Source organism: Plecotus auritus (assembly GCF_963455305.1).
Source record: "Plecotus auritus genome assembly, chromosome: 7".
NCBI classification, from domain to species: Eukaryota; Metazoa; Chordata; class Mammalia; order Chiroptera; family Vespertilionidae; genus Plecotus; species Plecotus auritus.
Window position 1 is genome coordinate 12672966 of NC_137774.1, and position 14459 is coordinate 12687424.

Genomic DNA, 14459 nt, shown 5'->3' on the forward strand with positions numbered 1-14459 from the left:
TCAAAGCTCCCACAGGTGATTCTAATTTGCACACCTGTGTGACGTACAAGTCCAGCCCCGCCCTCATTGCTCTGGAGGCAAGTCTTGGCCCCATGACAGGGGTCCTCAAACTATGGCCCGCGGGCCACATGCGGCCCACGGAGGACATTTATCCGGCCCGCCGGGTCCGCTGCCTGTCCTGCTTAGCAGCCGACGCGTCCCGGGCCCGCAGTACGCATAGGAACTTGTTCATAGTTTTTTTTTTTAAACTATAGTCCGGCCCTCCAACGGTCTGAGGGACAGTGAACTGGCCCCCTGTTTAAAAAGTTTGAGGACCCCTGATAGAATCACTGCAGACCATGGACCAGGCTCCGCTGATTCCTGACAGGTTCGGAGGACAGGCTTGGGGGTGAGGGCCCTCCTTTCCTATCCTCCCCCCAATCCACATCACTGAGGGGTGAGTGCAGCTTCTCTGCCGACAGTGTTTCTCACCCCATCTTTCTGTTGGGTTAGCTGTCTAGGGGCTTGGGCTTGTTGAAATCCTTCCCTGGCGTCAAGATCAGGATTCTGGTCGGGCAGTGGGATAGTGGTGGGGTGGGGGCTGGTTGGGGAGGTCTGGGCCCCGGGTGCTGCACAATTCCTTTGGAGGGAGAGCCAGGGCTTTTGTATTCTGTGGCCTGCATGCCCGGTTTCCAGGCAACCACGGCCATCTAGGTTCCATTCATGGTGGAGCCAAGACCAGAGGATAGCCAATTGGCATTCAGAGCCCAGTTACCTGGGTCAGTGGGAAGTGGAGTGGGGCAGTCGGGCTGGGAGGGAATCTGGGAATGCCAAGTGCAGAGATCTGGGCGAGTTGGAGCTCCCCTCGCTGGCTGTGAGGTTCAACAGAAACCAAGTCTAAGTCCTGAGCTCCACTTTGCCCAGGAAGGCTCAGCTCCCCTCCCTGCTTCAGCACCAGGGGATGCCTCCTGAGGTCCAGGCAGTGGAAAGGTGCCAAGAGTCCTGGGGCCATTTCTGGAGTGCTTCCTCTGCTGGCCCCTCCTACCTGCTCTTCCCAGGGCCCAGCCCAACTTCTGTGGGATCCAGGAGGGGAAGCAGTGACACCCTCAAGCACAAGCTCTCCTCTTCCTTCCCCTCTGGCGGATGGACTAAAACAATCCCCTCATCAAAGAAAGTCCCCTCTTGTCATTTGCTCAAGCTCCTCTTTCCTGCCAGAGGTTCCCCCTTGGTGTGCACTGCACAACATGCAGAAAGACCAACAAATCAATAAGCAGCTCCATCCAGGTTGTCCCCAAATACACAGACTCGACTCCAACTAACTTTATTCTTGCCCCCAGGTCAGGTCTCCAAAGTCACTTCACAGACTTCTTCCTCAGGAAGCCTTGTTGTCACCCCAACCCTTGATTTCTGGTACCACCTGCTCCTGTCACTTGGGCTCCAGTCTCAGTCCAACAGCCTTGACCAGGAGCTCAAAGCATAGCCACCAGTTTGAAGGTGCCCTCAGGCTTGGCAGGAACCACGTGGACAAAAGTCTTATAGAGCACAGCGCCCTTGGGCAGCCTGGTGACCAGATCCACAGCCTCCGAGTTGTTGGGGTGGGGCACGTAGACATCCTTCGTGTAGCGGACGATCCCCTCCTCCAGGGCATACAGACACTTCCTCTTCCCCAGCCCCACCTGCAACACACAGACCTGCTCAGCTACAGGGAAAGCCAGGTAGGTGGGAAAGGGACCCCAGGAGCTACTCATGTGGCTAGAAGCCACACTGGCCAGATCTAAAAAGGCCCAGGAAATGCCCCTACTCTCTGCCCCTGGGAACTTGTTTCACTTAGACTTCAAAACGTTGTCACACTAAACACTAGTCTGACATACATTTTCATTTATACAGTGACTTGTCAAGTGTAGGCTTTCACGAAACAACAGACCAAAGCTATATGGACAATGTATATGCTAATTAAACATAATTATATTAGGTAATACTTAATATAGTGCTTACCATGTGTAAGCACTGTTCCAAGCCCTTTTATAATATACTAGAGGCCCAGTGCATGAATTCGTGCACAGGTGGGGTCCCTCGGCCTGGTCAGTGATAGGAGTTGATCGGGGGCAGAGACCAAGGGAGGGTGGCCCCAGCAGCAAGCTAACCAACGGCCAATTCCGCGAGGAATCAGGCTCCCTCCTCCCTCCTGTCTGGGTCCGGGGTGCAGGTGAACCAGATTCGGGGCTGTCAGGGCCCCAGCAGCAAGGTCTGGGTCAGTGCACATCATAGCTACCAGCCGGTCGTCTGGTCATTCTGGTCGTTCCAGTCGTAATGGTCGCTTAGGCTTTTATATAGAGAGATAATAATTAAGCCCTTTTATAGCCATCAACCCATTTAGTTCTCACCTTGTTTAGTAGGTATTATTTCTGTTTTTCAGGTAAGTCAAACAGTGATTAAATAAACTGTGTTGTACTTAGTTTTTTAATATTATATATTTTAGCTTTTTTCTTAGAACTTGAGATTGGATGTGTGACAATTTTCATCCAGGCAGTCCAGCATTACTTATTTCTCTGATTAAAAGAAAGGACTCTGGAGTCAGGATGCTTGGTTCAGATCCCAGCACTACTACTTGTTATGTTTCATCTGGGCAAGTTACTTTACTTCAGAGTCTCATTTTTTTATCTGCAAAATGGGGATAATATTAACTACTTTATAAGGTTATCCTGAGGATTAAATGCATTAACAATCATAAAGAGCTTAGAATACTTAGAACACCCTAGCTCAAAATATGTTGGCTCTTATTATTGTCATTATTTTAGCAAGTCCCAAGAGTTAACATAGCAACACAGTCTTAAGTTCTAAAATATAAAGCTACACAAATACAATCAATTCACATATGGATTAACATTGGTTACTATCAGTCCTTCTGTTCCTACTAAATTGCTCAAAAAGGGGTGGGGTGTGGGAGCACTGATTACAAAGGAAACTATTTTTTTTTTTTATAAGTCTTTTTTTTTTTAAATATATTCCACTGATATTTCACAGAGAGGAAGGGAGAGGGATAGAGAGCTAGAAACATCGATGAGAGAGAAACATCGATCAGCTGCCTCCTGCACACCTCCCACTGGGGATGTGCCCGCAACCAAGGTACATGCCCTTGACCGGAATCGAACCCGGGACCTTTCAGTCCGCAGTCCGACGCTCTATCCACTGAGCCAAACGGGTTAGGGTGGAAACTATTTTTTTTAATTGATTTGAGAGAGAAACATTAATGTGAGAGAGAAACATCCATCAGTTGCCTTTCACATGTGCCCCCTGAGATCAAACCCACCGCCTTTTGCTGTATGGGATGACACTCCAACCAACTGAGCCACACTGGCCAGGGCTAACCTACTTTTAAAATAATGTGGGGGGGGGGGGGAGGAAGGAAAATAAATAAATAAACAAATAGCATAAATAAATAGAAAAATACCTGTATTACCCAAGAAATTTCCTACCTCAGAAAGTAATCTCAACTTGTCAACTTGCTGAACTAAAATCCCTGCCTGATATGGACCTGATTTCTGATATTCACATTCAATTCTATTGTACTAAATTCAAGCTATCTTTCATCTATCTACTAACAGCTTTATGCAAAAAAAGGAATTCTTAGAAATAAAGAAAAATGAATACATTAAAATTAGTTTCCCAAGATTCAAAAATATCTTAAACCACTAGGCATCTTTTTCTCAAAGAACTGGGGTTTAGAAGGGAAACCCAGTGCTATCCCAAGGCAAAACACAGTGATTTGGGAGTCAGGCAGACCAGGTTCAAATCCCAGCTGACACTTAGGCCCCTCCACTCTCTAAGAATCTGGCACCTTACGTGTAAAATGGAGATGACACTTATATACCTTATAGCAGGGGTCCTCAAACTACGCCCTGCGGGCCATATGCGGCCCACCGAGGACATTTATCCGGCCCGCCAGGTGCCGCTGCCTGTCCTGCTTAGCAGCCGACGCGTCCTGGGCCCGCAGTGCGCATAGGAATTTGTTCATAGTTTTTTTTAAACTATAGTCCGGCCCTCCAACGGTCTGAGGGACAGTGAACTGGCCCCCTGTTTAAAAAGTTTGAGGACCCCTGCCTTATAGGTATGGGGTAAGGAGTAAATGTAGGCCCAGGAATCAGCACAATGCTTGGCATTTGGTCAGTGCCCAATAAACACAGCTGTTTTATTACTAGAGGCCCGGTGCACGAAATTCATGCACGGGGGAGGGTACGTGTTCCTCAGCCCAGCCTGCATCCTCTCCAATCTGGGACCCCTCGAGGGATGTCCGACTGCCCTCTCACAATCTAGGACTGCTGGCTCCCAACTGCTTGCCTGCCTGATTTCCCCTAACCGCTTCTGCCTGCCAGCCTGATCACCCCCTAACCACTCCCCTGCCAACCTTATTGACACCTAACTGCTCCCCTGCTGGCCCGATTGCCCTAAACTGCCCTCCTCTGCCGGCCTGGTCACCCCTAACTGCCCTCCCCAGCTGGCCTGGTTGCCCCCAACTGCTTTCCCCTGCAGGCCTGATTGCCCACAACTGCCCTTCTCTGCTGGCCTGGCCACCCCTAACTGCCCTCCCCTGCAGGCCTGATTGCCCACAACTTCCCTCCCCTACTGGCCATCTTGTGGCGGCCATCTTGTGTACACATGGGGGCGGCCATCTTGTGTGTTGGAGTGATGGTCAATTTGTATATTACCTCTTTATTATATAGGATTACTGTGCTTAGGAGCATGGAGAGGTGGCCCCAAACAAGAAATGGGGAGGGGGCACAAAACAACTCACATGGGCGCCTGGGTGCCAGCGAAAGTGGCGCTGAGTCCCAAGGATGTTGCCGGCATGAACATAGTGACCTAGAAGAGAAGTCCACAAGTGCACTGACTATGGGGCAGCACAGCAAACTGCTGAGAAAACATGATGGCCCACACTGTCCTGACCCAAAGGCTGCATACCAACCTCTGAGGCTGCCCTGAATAAAACCAGTTCCCAGGTGGTCCAGCGTGAGCAGCTCCCTGTCTCCCACCCAGCAGCCTCCTCCCCCGGGTCGCATGCCCAAGGTTAACACTATCTGCTCTTCCTCAGGGCCCCCACCCCACCTCAGGCTTTATCTGACTCTTTAATCTGGAGCCCAGTGCTCTGGTGAGCTAAGCGGAGAGCACTAGGCCAGGTTTTCCTGCTCTTCCAAGGAAGGCTGGGGCACAAGACAGAGTGCAGGGGGGAAATGAAAGCCAAGGCACACCCTCACCCTCTAATTTCTTGATGCCATAGCTTTTGCCTCGTGACTTTCCACCGAGGTTTTTGGAGCTGCCACCTGTCTTCTTGGATGCATATCTGACGGCAAGAGCTGCAACCTGAGGAGGCCTCAGCAGAGCTGTAGCTGCAGAGAGAACAGAAATGCTGTTCAGACAGACTGTTTCTCTGCCCCAGTGGCCATTTGCTAGTTTGAGGGGTGGTAGGAGGCAGTGGCAGGGGAGGTGAGGAGATAGGTGAGCAGAAATGCCACCTGACTTATTTGTTTTCAGGGAGTGTCTCAAGCCTTTGGCCTTCTCCCATGGTAGGAGACAAGTCATTCCTTGTATTGTCCAGAGTGTAAGCACTGCACGGGGGGGGGGGGTGGGGGGGTGGGGGGGGAGGGGTGTGTGTGTGTGTGTGGCCAGGGGATGAGGGATGGGGCAGTAAAATATTAATGGGAGAAAAAAACACCCAAAACACCATGTGCCCTGCGTCTTGACACATTCAGCCCTGCTGAGGAGAAACAAACATTGCAGAAATAGAAGTCAGCAAGAGGACAACACAGAGCTGCCTACTTCAGCCTCACTCACCGTCACGCCCGCAAGGCTCCTAGCACTGTGGAGGGGCCAGACCAGAGCCCAGCACCAGGACACCCAGAGAGACACCCACCACTTCCCTAGCCAGCCACCCAGCCCCTGCACACCACATACTTGTAGACAACAGAGCAGCTTCTCTAAGGATGGCTCCCACAGGATCCCAGGCATCCCAGAAGGCTGGACCCTTTCTTCAGCAAGCCCACCAAGCGCAGGTCCAACCAAGAGGGCGGACACTCTGCCCTTTTACCTGACCTCTCTATACCCATTCTAAGGTGCTCAGTGGCATTTGTTTTAAAAAGGAAAGTGGCCCTGACCGGTTTGGCTCAGTGGATAGAGCGTCAGCCTGTGGACTGAAGGGTCCCAGGTTCGATTCCGGTCAAGGGCATGTACCTGGGTTGCGGGGCACATCCCCAGTAGGGGGCGTGCAGGAGGCAGCTGATCGATGTCTTTCTCTCTCATCGATGTTTCTAACTCTCTATCCCTCTCTCTTCCTCTCTGTAAAAAAATCAATAAAATATATTTTTTAAAAAAAGGAGAGTGAACTAAAATTGATACTAACCGAGATGTAAGCCACTTGCTATATGACAAGCCCAGGGCTGGCAGTCCTTGCATGCAGGTCTCCAGACACAGCCATGGTTAACCAGGGACATGCCAGGTATAAGAGACCTTGTGGGTTCAGAGTTCCTAAAGCCTACGTTTCTGACGTTTTAATGAGAACTGAGACTCGCTGGGGCAAAACACCAGAGACAAGGACTTAGACGGACAACACATTAAACACATGTCCAGCACCACAGTCTACCTCCATTTAAATACCGATTCATCTGTTCACTTACTCACGTATTAGGCTCAGGAACTGGGCTTCTGCTTTACCTACATTATCTCACTCACAAATCTATGCCCTTCGCTCTACTCCTCAGCCTTCTTTGCAAAGTAAGTGATGCTACCACCTACGCAGTTGCTCAGGCAGAAATCAAGGAGTCATTGCAAATTCCTTCCCTCTGCCCACCTCAGTCTCCAGTTCACCAGCAAGGTGGATGGGCTCTACCTCCAAAACAGATCTCACATCCATCCATGTGCCTCCAAGTTCACTGACACTAACATCTCGCCTAAATCATCTCTCCTCTCTCAGGAAGCCTGGGCTCCTGACCTCCACTCCTAGATTCACATAAGAACAAGAGTTTGCTTCTCAAAGTTTAAAACTGAGCCAGGTCACTCTTTTGCCCTTCACTCTTACAGAGCTAAGCTTCCTGTCACCCTTCAGGTCTTAACTTAGATGTTACCTCCTCCGAGGGCTCTCCTGACCACTCAACCTACACACACACACCTGCTTTCTTTCACAGCACTTGTTACTATTTACATTTCATTTGTGCTCATTTATTGGCTTATTCACTAGAAAGAATCGTCCAGGGGATACTGACATGTCTTCTTTTCTGCCGAGATCCCCAGTGTTTGGCACAAAGACCTCCATCTGTTGAGCCAACAGCCTAACTTTTTGAGCTCAGTGTGCCAATGTTAGTAACCCGTTTATATAGATGAAAGTGTCCAAACAAAACCAGAGAAGGGAAGCGGCGAGCCCATGTCACCAATCGCTAGGGAAGCTGTATTTACACTCCAGGCAGAGGAAGGACACGTGTTCCTCGAACCACCACCCACAGCTCGGCGCCCTAGCTTGTCACGTGATCAGCGACAGGCGCCCTTCAAACCTCGTGGCCCCGCACACTCCCCCCCCCCCCCACGCCCCGCACCCAGGGTCCTCCGCAGGGAACGGCCTGCACCACCGCCCCCAAGGCTCCCTGCAAGGTCTCCGCTCCACCTCCACTCCTCCCCCCGGAACGGCCACGCGTCCCTTTACCAGCGGCCCGCGTCGTCAGCGCCAGCACCGCCGACGCCATGTTTGCCGTACACTCGTTTCCGGTCTCACAAAGTTTCTGCTTCCGCTATCGGGGGATTTGCTTCCGGGTCCTGCGTGGCAATTCAAAGAGAAGCGGGAAAAGTTGCCGGTGAGCTAGTGCGCGCAGTGGGGGTGCGGAAGCGGGTGCGGACGGGGTGGGCTGGGGTGGCCTGGGTTAGGCTGGGCTGGGCTTCCCTCCTGAGGCTTCACCGGGACTTGGTGGCCTGGGCGTCCTGGGCCTCTGCGCGGGGTGTGGGTGAACTAAGGAGCTGCCTAGCAGAGGAGCAGGCTCTGCGGAGCCCGCCTGTCCCACTCCCTCATTTTGCAGGAGTCTATGGAGGCTCTGCGAGGGGACCGGGATGAGGCCCCTCCCTAGTCCTTGCGCTTACTTTCCGGAGCTCTTACTATGTGCCAGATACTGGCGTAAGCGCTGTAGAAGATGCATGGTTTCTTTTACTTCTCACAACCTTATAAAGTAGGTGTTGTCATTATCCCTGTTTTACTAAGAAGAACGCGAGGCCCAGGAAGGTTACAAGGTTTATCCCGGCTCACCCCTCCAGTGTTAACAAAAATTTGTTCAAAGAATGACTCTCGCACAGACCTAGCAACTGCATACCTACCGAGAGAATTGAAAACACATAAACACTTGTGCATGAATGTGCAATGGCAGCATTTTTCATAATAGCCCCAAAATGGAAACAAACCAAATGTCCAAGTGATGAAAGGATAAACAAAATGTGCATATCTACACATTGGGATATTATTCAGTCATAAAAAGCAATGAAGTACTGAAACATGTTACAACAAAAGTAAACCTTGGATGCTAAGCAAAAGAAACCGGTCACAAAAGACACATATTGTATGATTTCATTGATACGAAATATCCAGAACAGGAAAAAGTAGATTTGTGGTTGCTAAGGGCTGGGAAGAAGGAAATATACAGTGACTTCTCAATGGCTATGGGGTTTCTTTTGGGGTGATGAAAACATTCTGGAATTTGATAGTAATGATGGTTTCACAACCTTTGTGAATATACAAAGAACCACCGAACTATGCACTTTAAAAGGATGAATTTCATGATGTTAATATCTTTTTTTTTAAAGGATGACTTTTGTCATCTCCATTTCAAATGTAAAGATCAATGTGGGAGGGGTGTGTGAATCTTGTTACTACCCCCTTAACATTTTGTATTAGAAACCTCCACTTCTTTTATATCTCACCTTGACCCAGAAAGGATTTGAAGCAGGTTCCTGTTAGACTAAAGGTGTAGCTCTCTGAGTTCCAGGTTGAATGTATGGGGACATACCCTATTTCTCTGTTTCTCTATATCATATTTATCTCCATAAAGCTTGGCCATAGAACACATCTAGTGGACTGAATTGAATGCCACAGCCTGTCTCATTTTTCTTTGTCTTTCAGAGAATTAATTTGATAGCACGTACTAATGGCTCTAAAGAAGTCATCGCTCTCCCTGGACTCTTCCAGTGATGCGGAGGAGTTGCCAGTATTTACCTTTCTGAAGAAGGAACCATGTTCAACAAAGAGGAGGCAGCCTCAGAGGGAGGAGAAGATCGTAGTGGTTCACACCTCAGATTCTGAGGCCTCCTCTCCTCCATCACCAAGGTTGAAAGATCCACCACCCGTCCCAGACACAGCTGAAACCATCACACCAACACGGCCAGTCAGGGTGCTGAGCAGTGGAAGTGAGGATGAGGAGGAACTCATTCCCCTGGCTGAGAGACTTACATGTAAGTTTCTGACCCACAAGCAGCTGAGCCCTGAGGATTCTAACTCCCCAGTTAAAAGCATTTTGGATCATCAGAATACCCAAGGAGCATCACATGACTGGGAAAAACAGCCCTTTCCAAAGATCTGTGATGTTCCCCTCCAAGACACCTCAGAAGCGTGTACATTGAATAACAAGGACTCTACGGTAGACAGTCCATGCCATCAGGTTCCAGCCTACCAAGCTACCTGCCCACTCCGGAGCTTCAGCTTGTCAGTAACCAAAACAAATGCCGAGGCCTGCCCCCCTCAGAAGAGAACCAAGCACGGTCAGAAGGTCCAGAGGAGAGGCTCACAGGGACGAGCAAGCCGGAAGGAAAACACCCTGTCACAACCACCAAGGGAAAAAAAGGCAGCACTGGCTAACAGACCAAAAGCTCAGAGGCCAGAGGAGTGCTTAAAGCACGTCGCTGTGGCGCTGGATCCAGGTCCTTCTAGCATCTGTCTTCACCCTGTGCTGAGTTTTCTGCTTCCTGGGCCACCCGCTGACAGCCCTTTCCGTCTGTTGCAGTGCTTTTACAGATGGAAGGCGGGGGCCAGCTCCTCGGAGCGCTGCAGTCCATGGAGTGCTGCTGTGTGATTGAGGCTCAGGCCGTGCCACGCAGCATCGCCTGGAGGAGGAGGAGGGCCGGGCCGGCTGCGGTAGGGTTTCTGCTATGTCCTTCCTCTCCCTCCTCCCTCTTATCCATATAAGGCCCCAGTGGAAAGACAGATGGTACACTCAACTTCGGATCATTTGAGGAGGATTTAATAAAGGCACTATTTCCCAAGGCGTGGCGGCGGGGGTGGTACAAGGAAACTGCAAAGGACAGTGCAGTACTTCGGCGTGATAACAGTATTGATTCAGGGTTTCTCCACCTCAGGTACTGTTGTCATTTCAGGTCATTCTGTTGTGCTGGGCTGTCCTGTGCATCGTAGAACATTTAGCAGCATCCCTGCCATTTACTCACTGGATGCCAGTAGCACCTTCCCCTGTTGTGACAATTGAAAATGTCTCCAGATGTTGCAAATGTTTCTTTGAGGAAAGTCACCCTGGTTGGGTACCACCAGGTTATCGTAGCTGTTATCATGCATAGGCCTGAAGGGATGAGGGGAGAAAGTGTTTACTGGAATCCAGGAGAGAAATGTAGAGAAGACCACCTTGCAAGAAGCTTGGCCTCCCAGAGAGGAGTGTAGCAAATGCTAGGTGATCCTGTTGGGAGGGAGCCAGGGAAAGAGATACCCTGAGTTTACTCTCCTCCCTCCCTCTAATCTCCAGGGCCACCAGCCAGAGGGCATGTGGACTTTGTGACGTGGTCTGTAGAGATCACCCTGCTTGGGCAGAGAGCAGAGTGGGGAAGGGAGGAGAGTGATCTGTGGGGCAGAGGGAAGGTAATCTACACAGGATTCCTAATTCCCTCTAACTGGGCTGTGAGAATAGGTGGGATTGTGTTTGAATTGCAGCCTTGTGGCTTTATTGCTGTGACCCTGGGCAAATTATTTCATCACTTTGTGCTTCATGTATAAAATGAGGATACTGCTACGTCACTTTCAGTGTCCCCCCCCCCCCTTGTTGTGGGGACTAAATGAGATAACCAAGCACCGAGCACATAGTAGGCACATAGTACATCCTCCTTCTTGGCCTGGGCACCTTGGCCAGGTTACTATACCTCCTGTACCTTCCACTCCTCTTATCTGCGAATCCAAAATACTCGATCCCGCATTTTCAAGAGTCTATAGATGAAACATTATATTTTTGCTCTCTTGTTTGGATCTCATCATTTTCTCAGCCCATTTCAACTTGTGAATATACCTTTCTTTTTAAAAAAAAAAAATGGATTTTAGAGAGGGGGAGAGATAGAAACAAGGATGAGAGAGAAACATCAACGTCAGTTGGCTGCCTCCTGCACACCTCCTCCTGGGGCTCAAGCCCACAATCTGGGCATGTGCCCTGACAGGGAGTCCATCCAGTGAGCTCTTGGTGCATGGGATGGTGCACAACCACTGAGCCACACCGCCCGGGCTCCTTTCTTATCTACTGCCTTTGAGATGCTGAACAGTTGAGGACTGGGGAGGGACAGGATCATGGTTATTGGTTCTTGCCACCATGACTTCATTCCAGAAGAAAACGAGTAAAACAAAATGGGCTAGGCTGATGGGGGCGAGTTCCTTCTTGTAGAACAGCGATCTCCAACCGGTGGTCCGCGGACCACTGGTGGTCCATGAGGTCCGAAAGGTTGGCGACCGCTGCTCTAGAAGGCCTGGGTTTCTCTCGCAGGTGCTGAGCACCTGCTGACTTGCCTCCCTCTGCTGGGTTCCGGGTGCTTTGGCAGGACGGAGAGGAGGCCTGGGTGGAGGAGCCGATGGTCCTGGTGCTGCTTCCGGCAGAGGCGTTTGTCTCCATGATCCACAACTTCAAGCAGGTGGGCAGAGCCGGAGGGATGGGCGCTGAGGCGTGGGACAGAGGGCTGGCTCTAGGGAGCAAACACTAATGCAGTTCCTGCCCCTTCGTGCAGGGAAGCCCAGGCAGCACCGAGAGAGGGAAGGAAACCCTTCGGAGCTTTGTAACAGACATCACGGCAAGAACAGCGGGGAAAGCTCTGTCACTGGTGATTGTGGATCAGGAGAGATGCTTCAGGTTTGGTTTGTCAGGACTTAGCATCAAAAGGGGCAGCTCTAGGCCAACAGGGGTGACGTTATTCATCCCAAATCTAGATCCTTCTGCCAGGTAGCATTCCTGCCGGGCCCCGAGGGATGCTCTGGTCCAGTCTTCTTGTACCTCTTCTGCCTCAGCTCAGCCTGAAGGTGCTTGCTTCCCTTCTTTGATTTCCTCCCCTGCTTTAGTGCTCCAAATCCTCCAAGGAGAAGGAAACAGCGAGTGGCAAATGGAGAACAGGCCAAGGAGAAGAAGAAACATAGACCACCAGAGGCCAACACAGGGCCCACGGTGTCCAGGGTAGACATGGAGGAGGTAAGAGCGTCCTGTTGCCTGAGTCAGGCTGGGCACCCATTTTACTAACCCGATTTGCTATTGAGAAAGAGTGACATGCCTGCTGGCCAGTACTCTCTGCCTTGGGCCTAATTAGGAGAGGACGGGCCAAACCGGTGCCAAGGGGTTGGGAACAGGGAGAAGACTCAGGGAACATGGAGGGAAGAAAAACTTCAGACTAGTCTCGCCGCCCTTCCAGTCCAATGCCTTTGGGTTTTAGGCATTGGTGGATCTGCAGCTACACACACACGCCCAGGCTCGAGTTGTGCAGAGCTGGAAAGAGCTGGCCGACTTCGCGTGCTCATTCACGAAGGCTGTGGCTGAGGCGCCCTTCAAGTAAGTACCCAGGCACATCCCAGCCCACTGCTGGCTCTGGTCCTTTACAGTCGTTCTGGTACGCAAAGATGTCCCTTCCCCCCAAACTCAGTCAGTCCATTGTCTCAAGCTCGAAGCAGGAGCTGACCTCACAAGTGGGATTCTGGGGAAGAGCCCTCAGGCCCAGTCCCTTTCAGGTGTTCTGCTTTAGCCTATGTGTTTGGTGCTGCCGGCTGGTCCAGGTTCACCAGTAGGCAAAGTTACCAGGATTCATTGCAGGTCGGGTCACAATGTGATAGCCTCTTGTAAAAAGGAAAGTTTTAGCCTACTTAGCTCAAGGAGTGTTCCTAGTCAGAATTTAAATGAGACCTCAGAGGCAATCTAATCCAAGTCCCTCGTTTTCTACCTGAGGGAATTGAGGCCTGAAAAGACTAGACTGACTTAGCCAAGCTCCTAGCAAGTTAGAAGAACCAGAACTAGACTGCAGTGCCTGACACCCAGTCCCTGGTGTTTGACCGTGTGCACTGCCTCCCCAGTCAGTGCAACCCAATCTCAACATCAACTAAAGATTCTGGGACTTTTCTGGTACCTTCCCTTTTAATGAAAAGGACTAGATGTTGTTGTTTTTTTGTTTGTTTGTTTTATTTTTATTGATTTCAGGGAGGAAGGGAGAGGGATAGAAACATCAATGATGAGAATCATTGATTGGCTGCCTCCTGCACGCCCCCTACTGAGGATCAAGCTCGCAACGCAGGCATGTGCCCTTGACCGGAATCGAACCCGGGACCTTTCAGTTCGCAGGCCGACGCTCTATCCACTGAGCCACACCGGCCAGGGCTAGATGTTGTTTTTAAGGGAATCAGTAACTAGCATTGCTTGGGATCAAAGTGAGCAAGATATAACCTTGTGCCCACCTCTTTCAAGGTCACTGGAGGGAGGAGTTTAAGTTCCCAGTTAGGGGACAGGTACAGGAAAGTAACCAAATCTCTTCATCCCTGCTGTTTGCAGGAAACTCCGAGATCAAACTAATTTCTCCTTCTGCCTGGAGAGTGACTGGGCTGGAGGGGCGAAGGTGGACCGTACCGGCAGGGGCCTTGCTCAGGTCTGGCGGAGGCAGATTCAGCAGCTGAACCGAGTCAGCCTGGAAATGGCTAGTGCTGTTGTGGCCGCCTATCCCTCCCCACAGCTCCTGGTCCAGGTATGCTGCTCCAGGGTCCACCACCCTATGCCCTGTGGCTAGGGGACTCCCAGATGGTTTTCAGACAGCATTGCTGAGGGCCCAAGATTGCCTTGTAGGTTGACAGTGCAGGTCTGCTGAGACCTGAGTTAACATTGACCCAGGGTGGGGGGACAATTCTCATCCCCCAACCCAAGCTCACCACACCCTTGTTTCTCAATGAGGGATGACTGTGGATGGTGTGGTATTAAGAGATCATTTTCCACTTTCAGGCTTATAGGCGGTGTTTTTCAGAGCAAGAACGCCAGAATCTGCTTGCAGACATACAGGTGCGCCGTGGGGAAGGCGTGACATCTACCTCCCGCCGTGTTGGACCTGATCTGTCCAGGCGTATCTACCTTCAGATGACCACGTTGCAGCCAGATCTCTCTTTAGACAGTGCAGACTGAAGCTAGCCCCAAAGGACAGGATGAAAAGCTGGAGATTTCTGCCTCGGGACATGACCAATG

The 14459-nt window shown here is 50.8% G+C and overlaps 2 protein-coding genes across 2 annotated transcripts; one reads left to right on the forward strand and one right to left on the reverse strand.

Moving 5' to 3' along the window:
• Positions 1-1259: 1259 nt before the first annotated feature.
• On the reverse strand, positions 1260-7743 carry MRPL27 (mitochondrial ribosomal protein L27). Its single transcript, XM_080681123.1, has 4 exons — positions 7667-7743; positions 5232-5363; positions 4772-4839; positions 1260-1655 (listed from the first exon to the last, which is right to left on the reverse strand). Exons 1-4 carry the CDS (start codon positions 7704-7706, stop codon positions 1449-1451), a joined length of 447 nt encoding a protein of 148 aa, XP_080537249.1. The 5' UTR covers positions 7707-7743; the 3' UTR covers positions 1260-1448.
• A 1403-nt stretch (positions 7744-9146) lies between these two features.
• On the forward strand, positions 9147-14399 carry EME1 (essential meiotic structure-specific endonuclease 1; the record flags this gene model as incomplete). Its single annotated transcript, XM_080678043.1, has 8 exons — positions 9147-9918; positions 10002-10132; positions 11803-11892; positions 11986-12107; positions 12314-12440; positions 12679-12794; positions 13782-13971; positions 14223-14399. The coding sequence occupies exons 1-8, from the start codon at positions 9150-9152 to the stop codon at positions 14397-14399; spliced, it is 1722 nt and encodes a 573-aa protein (XP_080534169.1). The 5' UTR covers positions 9147-9149.
• Positions 14400-14459: the final 60 nt, after the last annotated feature.

What these genes read in the sequence shown, in the direction of transcription:
- MRPL27 (XM_080681123.1), bottom strand. Translation starts at nt 7,706, where the DNA reads ATGGCGTCGGCGGTGCTGGCGCTGACGACGCGGGCCGCTG. An exon ending in TGGCATCAAGAAATTAGAGG is followed by an intron (nt 4,840 to 5,231) that starts GTGAGGGTGTGC and finishes CTTCTCTTCTAG; the next exon opens with GTCACTATGTTCATGCCGGC. An exon ending in GCTGGCACCCAGGCGCCCAT is followed by an intron (nt 1,656 to 4,771) that starts GTGAGTTGTTTT and finishes TGTGTGTTGCAG; the next exon opens with GTGGGGCTGGGGAAGAGGAA.